Source organism: Selaginella moellendorffii, unplaced genomic scaffold (genome assembly GCF_000143415.4).
Source record: "Selaginella moellendorffii unplaced genomic scaffold, v1.0 SELMOscaffold_47, whole genome shotgun sequence".
Classification (NCBI taxonomy): Eukaryota; Viridiplantae; Streptophyta; class Lycopodiopsida; order Selaginellales; family Selaginellaceae; genus Selaginella; species Selaginella moellendorffii.
The window spans coordinates 559,740-577,704 of NW_003314308.1; the positions used below are offsets into that span (position 1 = coordinate 559,740).

Here is a 17,965-nt window from a genome sequence, read left to right on the forward strand (position 1 = left end):
TAAACTTATGATAAAGGGTAAATATATCTCACTAATATAATGTTAGAAGGATGCAAGAGTCACTAGTTATAAGGGCATTTCCCTTTGATTTGCAACTATGAAGAGTAAAAAGGTGTAGCTATAAATATTACTTCTTGGAAATGAATGAAACAAGCAAATAGTGACTTCTTAATACACTTAATGCCTATCACATTCTATCATGCAACAATAAATGTTTCATATAAGTTACAATTACTAGCTTACCATAGTTTTTAACACTTTTTCAAAAGGAATCCTTCTATTTTTGAATAACATTTGGAATAAAAGAGTGCTAAAATGAAAACTCTAGAATGAAACTCTCAACTTCATAAACAATTCATGAGCATATTATAGAAGATCATCTTGGTCAACACAAATTTCTGTGAAAAATTATTTTAAAACCTACAAAAAATTCACATTATATTAAACAAAAGTATATCATTATTCTTGTGGACTACCAAGGGCTAAAACAAATTGAATGTACTATCAAAGTTAAACAAAGATGTCTACTATGTTTAGCTTATACATCAATGCCTTTGAGAGTTTAATGTAGCATCAACATTTCAAAGATCCATAAGGTCATTATTTACTACTTGCCCTAACCTTTAATAATAATTACATGTTTTGATTGAGTTTTGTTATTTACAAGGTTGGCTGTTAAAATGGCTAAGACTCTAATTATGATATTTAGTCTTACAAGAAATAACTCTTTCATATATGATAGCCAACACCTTATCTAAATCAAAGAATATAAGTACCACAAATGTATGCTATGCTCCCAAAGAAAATTATAAAATGATTAGGATACTATGAGACTAAGGTAACTATATTCCTCACCTATGTGAGGGAAGTTTGGGGTGTTAGTATCTCCATTGCAAACTAGAAGAAGTTTAAGAAAATCAATCACTAATTCTTGAATATGGAATTTGGCTATTAAAAAATAAACTGGTATCATGGTTGTAGAGATATAAATTACTTAAGTACCTCTTATTTTACCAAGTGATTCTTCTTTATTGATGTTTGAAACCATAGACAAACTTTCTAAATATGCTATCTCCAACTCTACTGATACAAACAGCATAGGATGGTGCACAAATTTAGATGTTGGACATAACAAGACTAAATATAGATTTGAACAATTTACTTTATATTGCATATATGGGTTTTCCAAAGGTAGCTCAATTAAACTTAACATAAGTTAAATTTAAAGAGTACCTTGACATTGTCAACTCACAATACTTTATCAGTATAATACCTTATTAGAGTGCCAATAAACAATACCATCAATAGATAGTATTTTGAAATATTGTGGCAAGTTATCAAGCAAGTTAACATTGCCTCCACACAAACATTCTTGCTATTAAAATAGAGACTCTACTTATTTTGTAAGCATAGTTTGAGATGGTATACCATTTCATTCTCATATGTACGACATTTAACCATCTACAAGCTAGTACCAATTCTCTAGATTTGACATTACATTTTCATAAATTTCTTTTATAATTGCATCACATTCATCTGGCTAAATTCCTCTTGGCTGCTATAGATTTACAAGAGTGCTTGATATTCTTATAATTTATAATTTCTAAATTTTTTAAAGCTTAATATTTTTAATTTTAAAATTTCTATATAAATTATGGTGATATATAATAATAAAAACTTTATATGATGATGGGACTCAATGTTCCACCTAAAGATGTGTATTATATGGCCATTATGTTAACAATATCTCAATCATATTTATACAACATTATTTTTTATGTATTAAAATTATAATTGATGAAAATTATCAATATAAAAATAAAGTGTTAGAAATTTGTAATATTGCAAAACTATTAAAATAAAGTAAATATCTGAGCTAACTGATTAATTTCACTAATGACTTTATTATAAAATGGAATAACTAGAGCTATTCAACTCCTTTATATTAAGTTATAGAGGATCCTCCATATATTATGTGACTACTTCACTTTTATCTTAAAGTATTTTTTATACTCCTACCATTTGTATAAATATGTGTAAATTTAATAATTACTATCCAAATAATTAAGTATTATTTCCTACACTATCACATTAATTTCAGTATTTTGGAACCTTCACTTCAATAATTTTAACTCTAAATTCATCTCATATAAAATTTGTCTCTTCAGTAACTATAACTAATGTAATTTTTTTAGCTCCAAGTTTTATTTATTTAGATAGTTATCCATAATATTTAATTTTCCAAGTATATAATTTACTATAATTAATCATATACAGGATCAAATTTAAATATGTAATCTCTCTTTTTTTACTGGTTAACAAACCCAATCATGGATTTCTGACCAACACATGACACATGGAAGTGTTGAAATGGAGTCTGAGATGGACCCAAGTTGAAGTCCAAGATAACCATAATTATATCGTTTCCTTTACTGCCAAGCCTCATTTAAATTGCCAAGCTTTAAACAACTCATTTAACCATAAGATCCCATAGCTGGCATTTTCATCTCATTAGAACACTCAAAACTTCACTTAGCATTCTGAGTTTTAAATGTTATATTATGTTATAAGTTATATTTGTTATATTATAGTGATAAGGTCAATTGTAAAAGGGATTTTTATATAAATATTATATTATGTTGTATTATCTATGTATATTATAATTATAATTATGTTAAAAATTACTACAACGTTTGAAATTACTATTATATTTGTGTATAAAATACATCATAAACTTGGTTGAGATAAGTGTATGTAAGGTGGTTGCTTTTTTTAGGGAAAGTTTTTCTTATCTCAGAGGAATTGGATTTGATTACTTTGTACTTATCGATTGTCTATAGTGAGAAGTCTATTTCTTAAGTAAACAATTCCATTCAATTCTTAAGTGTTTGTGATGTATGAATCATAGATGTGGTGACCCTTGTGCTTGGTATGTTGCAAGACACAACTAACTCCTCATTTCTATCCTTTGGGGATGATTAGAAAGTAAAAACTTGAAATAAGAGATGATGCTTCTGCTTCTAGTTTTCTAGGCATTTCCACTCTGTATAATCCCCATGTATGGTATAAGATAGTGATAATATGAATGTGGATAATATAGACTTATCATGCGAGCACCTCTTGTGTGTGGCAGACTTTCTCAAGCGAACTAGACTACTATGAGATACAAATAGGTTCATCAAGAGAATGTCATTCACTTCTTGGTTACTACTTAGTGTCTGTAAAGTTCATGAGGACTTGGAGAGATGATCAAAAGGTGGCAATAGATATCCTTAAGTGTGTGAAGCATGAGCATATGAGTTCCATGCTTTGTAGGAGCTTCATTATGCTAATACCACCTAATTTGAGTTTGACTTAGTGTTTTGCGCTAAATCAATTCAAACTATCTCTTTAGTTTCCCACATCTATTTCACACTGTTAACACAACTATTAACTGTTGTTAATTAATAAGAGTTTTGATAGGGTTAAACTAAAACATAAGATAAGAGACATGATGTTTGCCTATTTAGGTATTAAGCTGGATGATGGATTGACAATGTATGCAACCATGCAACACAAATCCTCAAGTAAGCAACAATCAAAAGTCAAAGTAGCATAGTGTTAGATAAAATGCAAAACATCATAGATGAGTGGACAAAAACTTGTCAAGTGAAATGCAATAAGGATGATGCTACTATCAATATTAAAATTGGTGATGGACCTCGAAAAACCAAGTACTTCAAAGGCATTTCTTTTATGTCATGAACTTTTTATGTTTGTTTCTTTGAAGATAAAAATGATAGTTCCAATGATGAATTAGGTTGGTTGTACGTAGAAGTGATTGACTAATGTTTTCTATGTTTGTGATGTGAATTTATGAAGATAATGTTGAGCATTGTAAAAATAATTATATGCAAGTAATTTCAGTCGATTTAAATCAGTTATTGCTATAGAAGACATGTAAATATACAGTGATAATCAGAACTTAATGTTTCCTTGCTATACTCTTAACTATTATGGCCTTGGAAAATTACATCTACATCCAGAGGTAGTTGACTACGAATTGATATGGCTGATTTCACAAATAATGAAACTATCACTATGTGGATGTATCCTGCTGTACCAGAAATTTGCAAAAGAAAAGTGGTTGAAGATAGTTGGATTTGAAGTTGTCCTAGCAGTACTAAAGTATGATAGATGAACATGGAGATATGTGTTAAAAGTTCGTCACTTAACTGTCATTGAAGTAGTCTAGAACCTTCTATGTATCTTCTGTCACAAATTTTATCAAATTACACAAAGGACGTAATATGGTTGGGTCAATTGAAGCCATTATGATTAAGATGATTTACTTGTCCTACAACAGGGTTGAGATAATTGTTGTGGATAGTTGTGGTTTAAATGATACACTAATGGTATTGAAATAATTTGTCTCATTCACTATGTGTTTTGACCTTATTACCATTGCAGATTAGCATGTGAATGTCACAGGCATGACTATAAATTGAACCCAGAAGAATTTAATATTTAACAAAAGTGTACGACAGACATCACCTTTTCCATCTTGATGCCCTTGAGATTGATAAGTTGCACTGCTCGATTGTCATGCATGTTTAGAGCGTAAGCCCAAACCATTGTCGTCCAGGAAACCAAGCTGCACATCTTCATGCTCTCAAAATTTTTGAGATTGTCCAAGTTGACATAAACTTGTGTGAAAGCTGTCCAGCAGACAATGGTCTTGCATGGGATCTAGTGAAAGAACCTCATGGCCTCATCAAAATGCCCAATTTGCACTGCATTAGTGAAGGGAAGATGACGGAATGCCCTGTCAATTCTTCGAGGAATCCATTCTGAACGTAGCACAGTAGTAGATTTGTCCATGACACGAGATCCTTGGCATTCGATCAAAGGTCGATTTCACTGCCTCGACTTGCCAAGTGTTGTGATAATTGAGTTCCATGTCACGGCCTCAGAGACACCAGGCAGCAAGTTAGCCTGGCAGTTGCGAATCCAGAATACCGCCACATATCCAATGAGCATCGAGATCTGCGAGACAAGATCGTGAAACTCCACCCAATTAAACGTGTTCTTGGCATAAATGAGCGAGATCCAAGAGACCACATCATGATCCGGCATGGAATCAAAGATCTTCTTCAGATTGGAGCTCTATATGTCAGATTGCACAAATTCCACTGCACAGCGGCTCTTGGCAAATGTGATCACCAATGCATTGATCAAAGAAGAGTCACAAGGCGTAGGCATGGACCATCATGTTCCAGGTCGCAGCATTGCGCTGGGAGATGCAATCGAAGAGCTTAGTAGCACTGGAGGTGTGCCCGACAGCGAGCGGCTGGTTCATATTTTCAAAGAAGCAACAGTCAAATGATTGTAGTAAGAGCTGAGGTACAGCACTGTATATTCGTGTTTTATTTTTAAAGAGAAGTTAATAGCAGAAACTTCCAACTTTCGAGAAAGCATGGTAGAGAATGTCACTTTTTGAGATAGACTTCTGGAGAATCCCTGTTTTTCAAGGCAAGAATCCACCATTCTCTCTTCATTTTCAATGAGAAATTTGTCTAGCATGACTGAGTAACGACTGCTAAAATTTATGTGGAAAACTTTAGAACACAGAAGTTACAAGTTGGTCTTTCATTGAGAATGAGCATGTGCTCTAGTTTTTTGATAGGATGCTGTTGGTTGGACAACAAGGACTTACGACATTGTTCTATTGGTTCTTTGGATGAGCAATGCATCAAGGTTCAAGTATGAAAGTTTTCAATCAGGTCTGAGCCAGTAAGTAGAGTCTCTTGAGGAAATTCTTAAGGAATGTTACAATCAGAATCAAAATTTCCTATAGATTTGGAAATGGAACCTCTGACCAGAGCTCCAGTTTTTCAAGCCTTCTGCCAATTCTCTGGATTGATGAGATCTCATCAATCCAACACGCAGCTTTGGCAGCCACAATTATGTCCAGAGAATTGTTGCTCCTGCCTGTGTCATGAGTCCCTTCAATTCCATGTCTCTGCAATTGAGGCACTTGCAAGCTTGCTCAGTCCTTGATTAAAAATCCATCAATATGACCAAAGCAATACTTGTCTTTCTATTCTGAGCAGAAATGCAAAAGTTAATCCTAAGGACTTAACTATTGCCAAAGCATTATTGAGTTGATGATGTTATATGGGATCACTACTAAAGAAATTTAGAATTGGACAAAGCAGTAAAGTGTAAAAATGTGAGCCATTTCCTTGTAATGGTTTACCTCTTGACAAACTAATTTGTCTTTAGACTCTTAAAGAGAAATTCACATAAGAGCTATAAGAAGTTAGTGTAAGCAAAGCAGGAAGGGAAATAGTAATGGTAATAAAAGAAGGAACTTGGTGCATTGTTCTTTTTAAAAATAAATTTGCAACCATGAACAGTTTGAAATCCAAAAAACATCTTTGAAGACTGAATTTTGTGTAGGCCAGCATAGCTGGATTCATTGCTAGTATATTCTAAATATATCCATTCATTTACAGGTTGTTTGACATGTTGGAGCCCAAAAATGGGCCTAGTATCCAAACAAAGCTTGTGCAAAGTAAGACCAGAACAGATTAGAGAGAGGAAGAAATCAAGATCTTTGCCCTGGTAGATCTTTTGAGATAATTGCCTGAGAACTGAACCGAAGCCCATTGGACCAGGATCTTCCAATCTAACCTTCGCACAAAGCAAAATTAATAAACACACTCTGTTTATTCTAGTCAATATGTTTGACTACTTGCGGAGAAGTGGAACCAATGCAAGTGGACGAGCCCGCATGAGCGTGAACCCGACCCCCTCGCCCACGTCCACCTCTTTACCATCCGGTGTTGTCCAATTGAACCTGTAGAGAAGATTGGCAAGAACGAGATGAACAGCAGTCAACCCCAAGTTCATCCCCGGGCAGGATCGCCGGCCAAAGCCAAACGTCATGAGTTCCACGGCCGCATTGAATTCGCTGCTCATCCTCTCCGGGATGAACTCCAGAGGGTTCTCCCAGATTTTTGGATCCCGGGCGATGGCGTAGAGGTTGATCAACACTTGGGTCTTGGCTGGGATCATGTAGCCAGCTTCTTCAAGCTTTCATACACGTTGATAACAAATTCAGAGATCTAGCGAGGATCAAACCTTTTAGACTACTTACCTTACACTCGGCGGTGGATTCGCGTGGAACCATGAGTGGCGCCGGAGGGTGCTTGCGCAGGGTCTCCTTGACAATCGCGCCGAGGTACTTGAGCTTGGGAATGTCGGCCTCACTCACCATGGCGCTACTAGCAGGGATCACGTCGTCCAATTCCTTCTGGGCTTTTGCCAAGATTTGTGGATGAAGAAGTAGCTCCGTGAGAGCCCATCCTATCGCTGTGGCAGTCGTGTCCAGCCCTGCACTCACAGCATCCTAGCAAGAGCGGCCAGCGAGTTAGTCAACACTCAAGTCAACCCCCAGTCGTACCAGCATGAGGCACCGGATGGTAAGATCTGACATGTTGTCGAGCGAGAGCAAGACGTCCAGGAAGCTCTCGCCGCCATGTCCTTGCTTGGCTATAGAGGATCGGTGCTCTTCAATGTGTGCTTGAAGCAAGGCATGGAATTTGGTTGCTAAGGTTCTCAGCTTGGGCAGCGAGAGATCCATCCATTTAAGCCATGGGACGTAATCGCCGATGTGTAGCCTCCCGCCCAGCTCGTTCCCCTGGTGGACCAAGCGGACGAAATCCTTGGCACCGAAGGTCCGGCTCGTCCCAAACACGAGCGTTTGCATGATCTCCAAGGTGAGGACGGTGACCTCCTGGGTTATGTTCACCGTTCTTCCCAGATTCTGGGAGAGCATCGCCAGGAACTTCTCCATCTCCACTTGCCTCACTGCCGCAAAGCTCCCCACGCGGCGCGCGGTGAAGAGCTCGAGCGTGCAGATCTTGCGGAGCTCCCTCCATCTCGCGCCATAGCGCGCGAAGATGAGATCGTCTGGGAGGATCGCCTCGGCAAACGTGAGCGATGGCCGCGAGGAGAAGGTCCTGTCGTGGGACTTGAGGATCTCTTGGGCGATCTTGGCTGACGAGATGACGATCGTGGGGGTGTAGCCCAGGCGGAGGTAGAAGATCGGGCCGAGCTTCTTGGCGAGATCGAAGAGGATGAGATGCGGCCCGCGGGAATTGCTAGCCAGGAGTGGAATGTGGCCGAGGATTGGAAAGGCCCGGGGGCTTGGAGGCATGACATGGGAGCTGCGTGATTTAGATCGATCATAGTAGAAGATCACCAAGAAGAAAGAAGCCAAGAAGGCGAAAAAAGCTGTGATGTGCTCCATGGAAGTTTGGAAATGTAGTGCGTCCTTATAAACACTTCAAATGGTGAATGACGCATGGAAGCTTCTATAAACTGGAAGCCTTTCGTTGAGAAACAACCTTTCTTACAAATAAACATGTTTATTTTTGCGGTCAGGCCCGCGTGGCGAAAAGAAATTGATGATGTGGCGCCGGTCGCTCAGGGATGGAGATCTTTTCCTTGTCGCCCCGCCCCATAGCGCTTGGCTCTATCACTCCCCAGCCGCCAGCCAAAGCTTCCACGGCACTGAAACCATGGATGATCCCTTGAATCATCCTCACACTTCCATTTTATCCAAGAACGCAGCCAAGGCTTTGCTCAAGCACCATTGAGCAAGATCGATGCCCTTGGGGAGGGAAAATTGCCCTTTCGCGGCAAGCTCTCCAAGAGCTCCCAAAGAACATGTTTTCATACTTGAAATTTCTTTTGGCTCAGCCACGCTGTCTCGCCACAATCCTTTGGCCAAGAGGGCCTCCACGTTGCAAATCAGAACGAGTTTTAACTGGCTACCCCTCATCCAAACATGATCGTGCCCTAGATGCTGGAAAGATGCTTTTGAACCTCTTTGCACTAGTGAACCATCTTGCATCGTAGATTATCACATTAAACTTCAAACTCCCAAATTATATCTTAAATCTATATTGAAAGTAGCCTTTAGTGATTTTACTGTGGTTAGCACTGTCCAATTTTACTGTGACACTTTAGTTAATTGAGGAACATTAATTTAGAGACTGATTTTAGGTTTAGAATTTGTACATTTCACAATTTTCTAATCCACAATATTCAATGGGCCAACTTCTGTGAATTTTGTGATTTATGAGCTGTGAGACTCTTAAATTAGAGAATTCGTAAGAATTCTTTTAAGACGTTCGTCCCTAGACAAATTTCATGCATGAGCACACCTACTTTTATATGTTGTATTTACTTTTAATTGGGAGACTTGAGTAATTTTAGTTGAATTTAAAATCATACTCTGGCATAATTTTAATTGCGTAGCAAAACCAAGTCTCAATAAAAGAAGAAGAGAGAAATGAAAGTTTCCAATCCAACCTTCTTAACATGGGAGCCCATGATCACAGCTTCCCTCAAATCGTTACCGCCATCACCGTTAGCCACAGCAGCCGCCTTGCCAAAGCTCCAGAAAGATCTCCATGGACGAATCCCCGAAACTCTTCGTCCATCTCTCGCAAAGCCTCCCTCGGCCGTTGATTGGCATTGCCATTTTGAGGCTCTTCGTCCAGATGGTCTTCACGAGTTTCTGTGAGTGACGAGCACTCGTCTAGTTGCTGTACCCCTTGATACCTTGAATCCCTGGCACTGCCGTTGGACGCCCGGTCCGGCATGCCTGGCGATTGTGAGACAGTGAATCCCATGAGCGAAGTAGTGGATCGCCTGGACCATCCGGATGCTGGTCTTCCATGTCATCTTCTGCTTCTAAGCCAGCTGATTTGCCTTCTCGTTGTTGTTTGCCTGTGTTACTCCAAGTTCTCTCCCATTTCTTCACTTTCTTCTTCTTCAGCATCTAAGTTCGCCTTCCTAATAACTCATCTGGTGGTGCGCTTTCAGTGCTCACCGGTTGCATATCAGCTTCTTCTCCTTCTTCTGTGCTGGAACTTTGCTCCAAGCATGCATCTTGCTTTAGCTCGCCAGCCTTTGCTTCTTGTTCTTCCAAACCGAGAAGCTCTGGGCTCAAAAACTCCAGCATTCCGGTGTTATTCGGCTCCACCTCCATGACAATCTCTGCGGGGCAGCGAAATTCGGATAGACTCACAATGCCATGCAGTTGATAGATAGATATGGATATGACGATCTTTGAGGAGCCCGCAGGAAAAAAAGTGGGAGAGAAGAAGATCTAGTGCGATGAGCTCCTTCCATGTCTCCAGAAACAAATTTGTTGCACTTAGTTTATATTAATTCAATTTTTAATTATTATGAAATCTTTTTTAAATGTTTAGGAAGGAAATTATAATAATTTGCTACGTGTTATTGGTTTGCTTAAGCAAACCTATAGGGATGGTCGTGAATATACCTAGAATATTCTTGGATATTCTAGGATATTTTACCATCTAATGGTTGTTATTCATTTAGATTAATCTTGTATTTATAATTTATAAACTTTCTTAAACCTTTTCTAGTATATTCTTTTTTATTCTACCATCTAATGGTTGATATGCAATAAAATTAATCTTGTATATATAAATTACAAACATGCTTATAATTATAAACTTTATTTGATCAATTGGATTAATAAGTAATAATAACACTAGTATTAAGCAAACCAAGCGTTGCTACATGCAATGCGTAGAAATTTATTTTTAATTTTTAATAAATTATTTTTATTTATTATTCAATTGATCAAATAAAAGATTATAATTATAAACATGTTCATAATTTATAAACACAAAATTATTTTTATTCCATATCAACAATTAGATGGTAGAATAAAAAAGAATATACTAGAAAGTGTTTAAGAAAGTTTATAAATTATAAATACAAGATTAATCTAAATGAATAACAACCTTTACATGGTAAAATATCTGAGAATATCTAAACATATTTTAGATATATTCACTACCATCTCAGTCCCCTTACAAGTTTGTTTGAGCAAACAAATAAATAAATAAATAATTTAAATGAATAATAACCATTAATTGGTAAAATATCCTAGAATATTCAAATATATTTTAAATATATAGATGTTTACTTAAGCATATGCTAACTGGACTGCAATGGCGAGGAAGAAATCAAGATCTTTGCCCTAATTGCGATTCCATTCCAAAATGGTAGATCTTTTGAGATAATTGCCTGAAAATTGTGAATAGAAGCAGCAGATTGGGAGCTTCCAATCTAACCTTGGCACAAAGTAAGAGCAGCCTAAAGTGTCTTTGTTTATTCCAGTCAATATGTTTCATTACTTGCGGAGAAGTGGAACCAATGCAAGTGGACGAGCCCGCATGAGCGTGAACCCGACCCCCTCGCCCACGTCCACCTCTTTACCATCTGGTGTTGTCCAGTTGAATCTGTAGAGAAGATTGGCAAGAACAAAATGAACAGCAGTCATCCCCAAGTTCATCCCCGGGCAGGATCGCCGGCCAAAGCCAAACGTCATGAGTTCCACGGCCGCATTGAATTCGCTGCTCATCCTCTCCGGGATGAACTCCAGAGGATTCTCCCAGATGCTTGGATCCCGGCCGATGGCGTAGAGGTTGATCAACACTTGGGTCTTGGCTGGGATTGTGTAGCCAGCTTCTTCAAGCTTTCATACATGTCGATAAGAAATTAAGCGATCTAGCGAGGATCAAACCTTTTAAACTACTTACCTTACAGTCGGCAGTGGATTCGCGTGGAACCATGAGTGGCGCCGGAGGGTGCTGGCGCAGTGTCTCCTTGACAATCGCGCCGAGGTACTTGAGCTTGGGAATGTCGGCCTCGCTCACTATGGCGCTACTAGCAGGGATCACGTCGTCCAATTCCTTCTGGGCTTTTGCCAAGATTTGTGGATGAAGAAGTAGCTCCGTGAGAGCCCAGTCTATAGCTGTGGCAGTCGTGTGCAGCCCTGCACTCACAGCATCCTAGCAAGAACGGCCAACGAGTTAGTCAACACTCAAGTCAACCCCCAGTCTTACCAGCATGAGGCACCGGATGGTAAGATCTGACATGTTGTCGAGCGAGAGCAAGACGTCCAGGAAGCTCTCGCCGCCATGGCCTTGCTTGGCTATGGAGGATCGGTGCTCGTCAATGTGTGCTTGAAGCAAGGCATGGAAATTATCTGCTAAGGTCCTCAGCTTGGGCAGCGAGGGATCCATCCATTTTAGCGATGGGATGTAATCGCCGATGTGTAGGCTCCCGCCCAGCTCGTTCCCCTGGCGGATCAAGTGGAGGAAATCTTTGGCATCGAAGGTCCGGCTCGTCCCAAACACGAGCGTTTGCATGATCTCCAAGGTGAGGACGGTGAGCTCCTGCGTCATGTTCACCGTTCTTCCCAGATTCTGGGAGAGCATCGCCAGGAACTTCTCCATCTCCACTTGCCTCACTGCCGCAAAGCTCCCCACGCGGCGCGCGGTGAAGAGCTCGAGCGTGCAGATCTTGCGGAGCTCCCTCCATCTCGCGCCATAGCGCGCGAAGACGAGATCGTCTGGGAGGATCGCCTCGGCAAACGTGAGCGATGGCCGCGAGGAGAAGGTCCTGTCGTGGGACTTGAGGATCTCTTGGGCGATCTTGGCTGACGAGATGACGATCGTGGGGGTGTAGCCCAGGCGGAGGTAGAAGATCGGGCCGAGCTTCTTGGCGAGATCGAAGAGGATGAGATGCGGCCCGCGGGAAGTGCTGGCCAGGAGTGGAATGTGGCCGAGGATTGGAAAGGCCCGGGGGCTTGGAGGCATGACATGGGAGCTGCGTGATTTAGATCGATCATAGTAGAAGATCACCAAGAAGAAAGAAGCCAAGAAGGCGAAAAAAACTGTGATGTGCTCCATGGAAGTTTGGAAATGTAGCGTGTCCTTATAAACACTTGAAAAGGTGGAATGTTTCTATGACGGAAACTTCTATAAGCTGGAAGCGAGAAACAACCCTTCTACGTTTTGAAGTAAAATTAAACACCCTTTTCTGGTTTTATTTCGATCTAAAAAAATGCAAGGTTTCAAAATTGAAGGCCCATCTCGTGCGTCTGTGCCTTATTCAAGTATCATGAGGCTTCACCCCATCTTCCTGCTACTCCTCCTCGTCTTCAATTCTTCGTGTAAATCGTAAATCGCATCATATTCCTCCTAGATTCTGGAAAGATGCTTTTAAACCTTTTTGGACCGGAATAACGTAAAGAGCTAGAGCTATGCTAAATTTTGAGGTCACTTTTATTGAAAGTACATGGTCAACACACCAGTTAATTCAGGAACATCAGTTGTTCAGCATTAGAGACTGATTTTGGTACGCATGATTTGAATTTGTGCATTCCAATCCAGTACCTGATGGGTCAGCTTTTGTAAACTTTGTAATTTAAAGCTGTGAAATAGAGGACGTCCATTCCTAGTCAAATTTTATGACCTGATAGACAAGGTTTTCCCTTTTGTTGTGAAAGACTTCTACCTTTATATGTTGTTGTTTTGGATACGTTCAATTGGGAGACCAATGTACCTATTGTACTAATTTCGTTAAAATCAAGTTCTAGCAAAGCCGAGTCTCAATAAAGGAAGAAGAAAGAAATGAAAGTTCCATCTCTCATCCAATCCAACCTTCTTAACATGGGAGTCCACGATCACAGCTTGGCATGGCTTGCGAGCGCAACGCACAAAGACCATAGCCCATTCCCTCGAATCGTTACCGCCATCACCGTCAGCCACAGCAGCCGCCTTGCCAAAGCTCCAGAAAGATCTCCATGAATGAATCCCCGAAACTCTTCGTCCATCTCTCGCAAAGGATTAGCTCTTCGTCCATCTCTCGCAAAGGATTAGCACTGCCGTTTTGAGCCTGGTCTTCACGAGTTTCTGTGAGTGAGGAGCACTCGTCTGCTTCCTGTACCCCTTGATACCTTGAATCCCTGGCACTGCCGTTGGACGCCCGGTCCGGCACGCCTGGCGATTGTGCGTCTTCTGGACTGATGGAAAGAACTTCATCTCTGGAGTTGGCCTCTGAGAGCTGTTCCGGAGCTGCTGTAGCGTCGGAGAACTCGGTCACGGTTTCACTCAATCGTGAGTTCTCTTCTTTGCTAGCCTGTGAATCCCATGAGTGAAGCAGTGCTTCGCCTGGACCATCCGGATGCTGGTCTTCCATGTCATCTGCTGCTTCTAAGCCAGCTGATTTGCCTTCTCGTTGTTTGCCTGTGTTGTCTATGATCGAAGCAGGCTCCAAGTTCTCTCCCATTTCTTCACTTTCTTCTTCTTCGGCGTCTAAGTTCGCCTTCCCACGAACTGGTTCATCTGGTGCTGCGCTTTCAGTACTCGCCGGTTGGATATCAGCTTCTTCTGTGCTGGAACCTGGCTGCAAGCACGCATCTTTCTTTAGCTCACCAGCCTTTGCTTCTTGTTCTTCCGAACTCTCTGTGCTTGAAGCTGATTCCGAGAAGCTCTGGGCTCTCAAAAACTCCAGCATTCCAGTGTTATTCGGCTCCAGCTCCATGACAATCTCGGCAGCGCGACGAGCTCCTTCCACGTCTCCATGAGTCTTACACGCGCCAAAAAACGCCGTCCACATCGCAGCATCGGCCTGGAACGGCATGGTCTTGATCATCTCTTCTGCCTCACGCAGCCATCCCGCACGGCCTAGGAGATCCACCATGCAACCATAGTGCTGCAAAGTTGGCCTGACCCCGAAATAGTCGTGCATAGTCGCAAAGTTGTTGCATCCTTCCTCCACCAGTCCAGCATGAGCGCAAGCCGATAGTACTCCCACAAGAGTGATGTTGTTCGGCTTCTCCCCAAGCTGCTTCATCCGGTAGAAAAGCTTGAGAGCCTCATCCCAGAGGCCGTGCTGTGCACAAGCTGTGATCATCGCGTTCCACGTACTGGCCTCCCTCACGAGCATCTTGTCAAACATCCTCCCGGCTTCCACCAGTTCTCCACACCTTCCATACATGGTTACGATCGAGTTCGCAACCACGGGATCACTGTCAAACCCACTCTCCACGATCAAAGCGTGAACTGCTCTGCCTTCCTCAAGAGTAGAATAGCTGGCACAAGAGTTCATCACTGTCGCAAATGTCATCTCATTGGGCCTGATGCCTTGTAGCTGCATTGCTCTGAAGAGATGGAGGGCTTCGCTGCGACCGTTTTGTGCGTAAGTTGCCATCATCGCAGTCCAAAAAACGACGCTGGTATGTGAGCTCGAGAACTCGTCGAAGACAGCCTTGGCCTCTTCGACGCTACCGCATTTCCCGTACATGTTGATCAGACTAGTTCCCACCGAAACATCTTCGTAGAAACCACTGCGACGGACACAGCCGTGGATGAACCTTCCTTCGTCCAGCACCATCCCGCTAGCGCAAGCGTTGATGAGAGCAACGCAAGCAATGCAATCGGGCTTGAGTCCTTCCACGAGCATCCTTCTGAAGAGCTTCACGGCCTCTTTTCCCGTCCCATCCTGTCCATGACTCATGATCATCGTCGTCCACGACACCACATCCCGCTGCTTCATAGCCTCAAAGACGGTGCTCGCATCCTCAAGCGATCCACACGCAATGTACATCTTGAGCAAAGCGTTGGCCACTGCTACGTCTGACTCTAGTCCCTGCTCGACTATCCTTTTGTGGACGACCCTCCCATCAGGCAGCTTCTCCCGGCTCGAGCAAGCTCCAAGAAGCGTTAAAAACGTCACCTTGTTTGGCATCACCCCTTCCACTCTCATCCGCTTGTACAGCTCAAGAGCAGCGTCGGACTGTCCCAGTCGCGCGTGAGCACCGATCATCTCCGTCCAAAGTATGACATCCCTGCGTTTCATGCTGAAGAACAGTCTCTTGGCGTCGGCCAGTCCAGAGGCTCCCCTACACCTGAGATACATCCGGATCAAACTATACCGCACGTACAAGTCCTTGTCCATGCCTCTTTTCTCGATGTGTGCGTGGACTCTCCTCCCTTCTTCCAGTGCCTTGAGCTCGCCACAGGCACGCAAGAGCTGTCCGTAGCTAGTGGCGCTCACCGTCTCAGCGAGCTCTAACTTGCTGACTGCCTCGGATAGCTTCCTCTTATCAAAGCTCTCCGGAGAGGTCGAGCTCGTCGAAGCAGACACTACAGAGCATCGGCTGCTCTTCTTGCGGAGTGTCAAAAACTCGTTTCTCAGAGGAGTGCTCGAGATATCCTTACAGCCCAGCTTCTTCCGAGACTGCCCTCTTGACGAAGAACTGCTGCCGGCAACGCTACATTTCCCCCACGTACCTGCGTTGTCCACCGCCATAGCCATGAGCATCCTCTATCTACAAAACCCTACTAAGCTCCTCTAAAACCCCGAAGGCAACAGCATATGCCGTAACGGTCAACTGGTTGTCTTGGAGCCCAGTAAACAAAATCACTGCACACAGCATCAAACGTTACTGCCCAACGAAAGATTTTTACACCGAAAGATTAAGTTACCTGGATTTCTTCAGTGTCAAAATCAGTCTCGCTCCTACATTAAGTAGAATGGTTTAGTATTTGGAGAACAAGGACAAAACGACGATTTTAACTCACCTTAGAACACTTGTCTGATATTTATGTTTATCCGGGACTGTTGAATGTAGTCCAGAATTGCAACGTTTTCTTTGATCTCGCCCATTGCAAGAGCTGAGAAATCTGGCAGGTCGGACTCTTTGCAACCTGTAAATATCCTTGGCACGCCTGCGTGTTAAGTCATAACATCGCGATGGTTTATCTCGAAACACCAAAGAGACTACATACCATGAAAGCAGCGTCTGGAAGGACCAGCCATGAGGACACAGTCTCCACTCCGCAAGAACATTGCCACGGGTGGATCGTCACGAGTTTCGCCTCCAAGCAAGAAGATTGCCTTACAACCCAGGCTATTGAAGCTCAAAGTGTGAGAGTTTTACAAGAAAAAAGGAATAGAGAGAGAGCACCTGATGCTCACGATTGGTTTGCTCCAGTCCGCTTCCATATCGTCTATATGACCTCCCAACATATCATCTAGATCGCACTAAGTCAATATCTCGGATACGCAAAGAAAAGCATACCTGGACCAAAGAAATTAACAATAGCAGCCTCGGCACGAAACTGGTCACCATTCATCGCTGGTGATGCCAACTTAGTTGCCAGTTCTGAAAGCGCCGGTGGAAAACTTCGATATGGAATGGAAATATCGTAAGCTCGCTGCAAGAGCAGAAATAAAAAAGAAAGCTCGTAAGAAGCACGCAAAGAAGATCCTGAAAAGCTCGACTCACTTTGGACCAGTCGAACTGGACTCCCAGAGTTGCCCACCGCAGCTTACGAAGAAGTGCTGTCGCCGAAACCACTCCTTCCTGTTTTCTCTCGTCTCCCGGATCCGCAAACTCCCACTTCCTTACAAACAAATCTCCGTTTTCCTCACGGCTACTTTCGAGCGTGCGAGGCCTGATCGAAGATTCATGCTCGTCATTCTTGTCCTCTCGGCAGGCACTGAGAGATCCCGAGCACAGCTGAGCTGATATGTCCACAGGCCCGGTTGGAGAAAGCACTCTCTTTTTGGTGGCAGAAGACCACAAGCCAAACAAAGGACCATAGTGAGCACTGTGACTTGTCCGATTTGGAGGCTCGGGAAAAACCGTGAGTGCCTCGCGAATCCAGTGGAACTGCTGGTCGTGCGGCACAGCTCGAGGAATAAAGAAGAATCCTATAGAACATAGAACATAGAACATAGAGAAAGAAGTAATCCATAATCACGTACCTGTGTGGCCTTCCAGCGCATAAACAGGAAAATCCGAATGATCGAGTCGCGTAACACCATCGCCATCGCGAATCCTCTCGAAGTCGATGACCTGAGAGAGATCCGTGACTGGGATCTCCATTCTGGATCGACAACTCGTGAAATCGAGCTGGAATTTCTTCGCTAGTCTTACCTGCTGTGCTTGTGCGTCGTGGATTGCTTGTAGAGCTTGTATTTCTTCTCGGCGCGCCGGAACGCCGTGCGCCCGCCATCGCCGGCTTGGGCATCCAGGTAGCCCATTTCTTAGGGCTTTTGCTCGAAAAAGATTCGA

The 17,965-nt window shown here is 42.4% G+C and overlaps 4 protein-coding genes across 4 annotated transcripts; all 4 read right to left on the bottom strand.

Moving 5' to 3' along the window:
• Positions 1 to 6,732: 6,732 nt before the first annotated feature.
• Positions 6,733 to 8,203, bottom strand: LOC9657947 (cytochrome P450 71A1). The gene is made up of 3 exons (XM_024686053.1): positions 7,448 to 8,203; positions 7,142 to 7,393; positions 6,733 to 7,077 (listed from the first exon to the last, which is right to left on the bottom strand). Exons 1-3 carry the CDS (start codon positions 8,201 to 8,203, stop codon positions 6,733 to 6,735), a joined length of 1,353 nt encoding a protein of 450 aa, XP_024541821.1.
• Positions 8,204 to 11,224: 3,021 nt separating this feature from the next.
• Positions 11,225 to 12,788, bottom strand: LOC9646974 (cytochrome P450 71A1). The gene is made up of 3 exons (XM_024686054.1): positions 11,940 to 12,788; positions 11,634 to 11,885; positions 11,225 to 11,569 (listed from the first exon to the last, which is right to left on the bottom strand). The coding sequence occupies exons 1-3, from the start codon at positions 12,786 to 12,788 to the stop codon at positions 11,225 to 11,227; spliced, it is 1,446 nt and encodes a 481-aa protein (XP_024541822.1).
• An 853-nt stretch (positions 12,789 to 13,641) lies between these two features.
• LOC112350224 (putative pentatricopeptide repeat-containing protein At3g01580) lies at positions 13,642 to 16,406 on the bottom strand. Its single transcript, XM_024686056.1, has 2 exons — positions 16,371 to 16,406; positions 13,642 to 16,308 (listed from the first exon to the last, which is right to left on the bottom strand). The coding sequence occupies exon 2, from the start codon at positions 16,204 to 16,206 to the stop codon at positions 13,642 to 13,644; it is 2,565 nt and encodes an 854-aa protein (XP_024541824.1). The 5' UTR covers positions 16,207 to 16,308; positions 16,371 to 16,406.
• LOC9646976 (alpha-ketoglutarate-dependent dioxygenase alkB) lies at positions 16,214 to 17,934 on the bottom strand. The gene is made up of 5 exons (XM_024686057.1): positions 17,828 to 17,934; positions 17,656 to 17,777; positions 17,174 to 17,601; positions 16,967 to 17,102; positions 16,214 to 16,308 (listed from the first exon to the last, which is right to left on the bottom strand). Exons 1-5 carry the CDS (start codon positions 17,932 to 17,934, stop codon positions 16,214 to 16,216), a joined length of 888 nt encoding a protein of 295 aa, XP_024541825.1.
• Positions 17,935 to 17,965: the final 31 nt, after the last annotated feature.

What these genes read in the sequence shown, in the direction of transcription:
- LOC9646974 (XM_024686054.1), bottom strand. Translation starts at nt 12,788, where the DNA reads ATGGAGCACATCACAGTTTTTTTCGCCTTCTTGGCTTCTTTCTTCTTG. An exon ending in CCATCCGGTGCCTCATGCTG is followed by an intron (nt 11,886 to 11,939) that starts GTAAGACTGGGG and finishes CGTTCTTGCTAG; the next exon opens with GATGCTGTGAGTGCAGGGCT. An exon ending in AATCCACTGCCGACTGTAAG is followed by an intron (nt 11,570 to 11,633) that starts GTAAGTAGTTTA and finishes CATGTATGAAAG; the next exon opens with CTTGAAGAAGCTGGCTACAC.
- LOC9657947 (XM_024686053.1), bottom strand. Translation starts at nt 8,203, where the DNA reads ATGCCTCCAAGCCCCCGGGCCTTTCCAATCCTCGGCCACATTCCACTC. An exon ending in CCATCCGGTGCCTCATGCTG is followed by an intron (nt 7,394 to 7,447) that starts GTACGACTGGGG and finishes CGCTCTTGCTAG; the next exon opens with GATGCTGTGAGTGCAGGGCT. An exon ending in AATCCACCGCCGAGTGTAAG is followed by an intron (nt 7,078 to 7,141) that starts GTAAGTAGTCTA and finishes CGTGTATGAAAG; the next exon opens with CTTGAAGAAGCTGGCTACAT.
- LOC9646976 (XM_024686057.1), bottom strand. Translation starts at nt 17,934, where the DNA reads ATGGGCTACCTGGATGCCCAAGCCGGCGATGGCGGGCGCACGGCGTTC. An exon ending in TCCAGTTCGACTGGTCCAAA is followed by an intron (nt 17,103 to 17,173) that starts GTGAGTCGAGCT and finishes CTGCTCTTGCAG; the next exon opens with CGAGCTTACGATATTTCCAT. An exon ending in TGTTAATTTCTTTGGTCCAG is followed by an intron (nt 16,309 to 16,966) that starts GTATGCTTTTCT and finishes TGCTGTGTGCAG; the next exon opens with TGATTTTGTTTACTGGGCTC.
- LOC112350224 (XM_024686056.1), bottom strand. Translation starts at nt 16,206, where the DNA reads ATGCTCATGGCTATGGCGGTGGACAACGCAGGTACGTGGGGGAAATGT.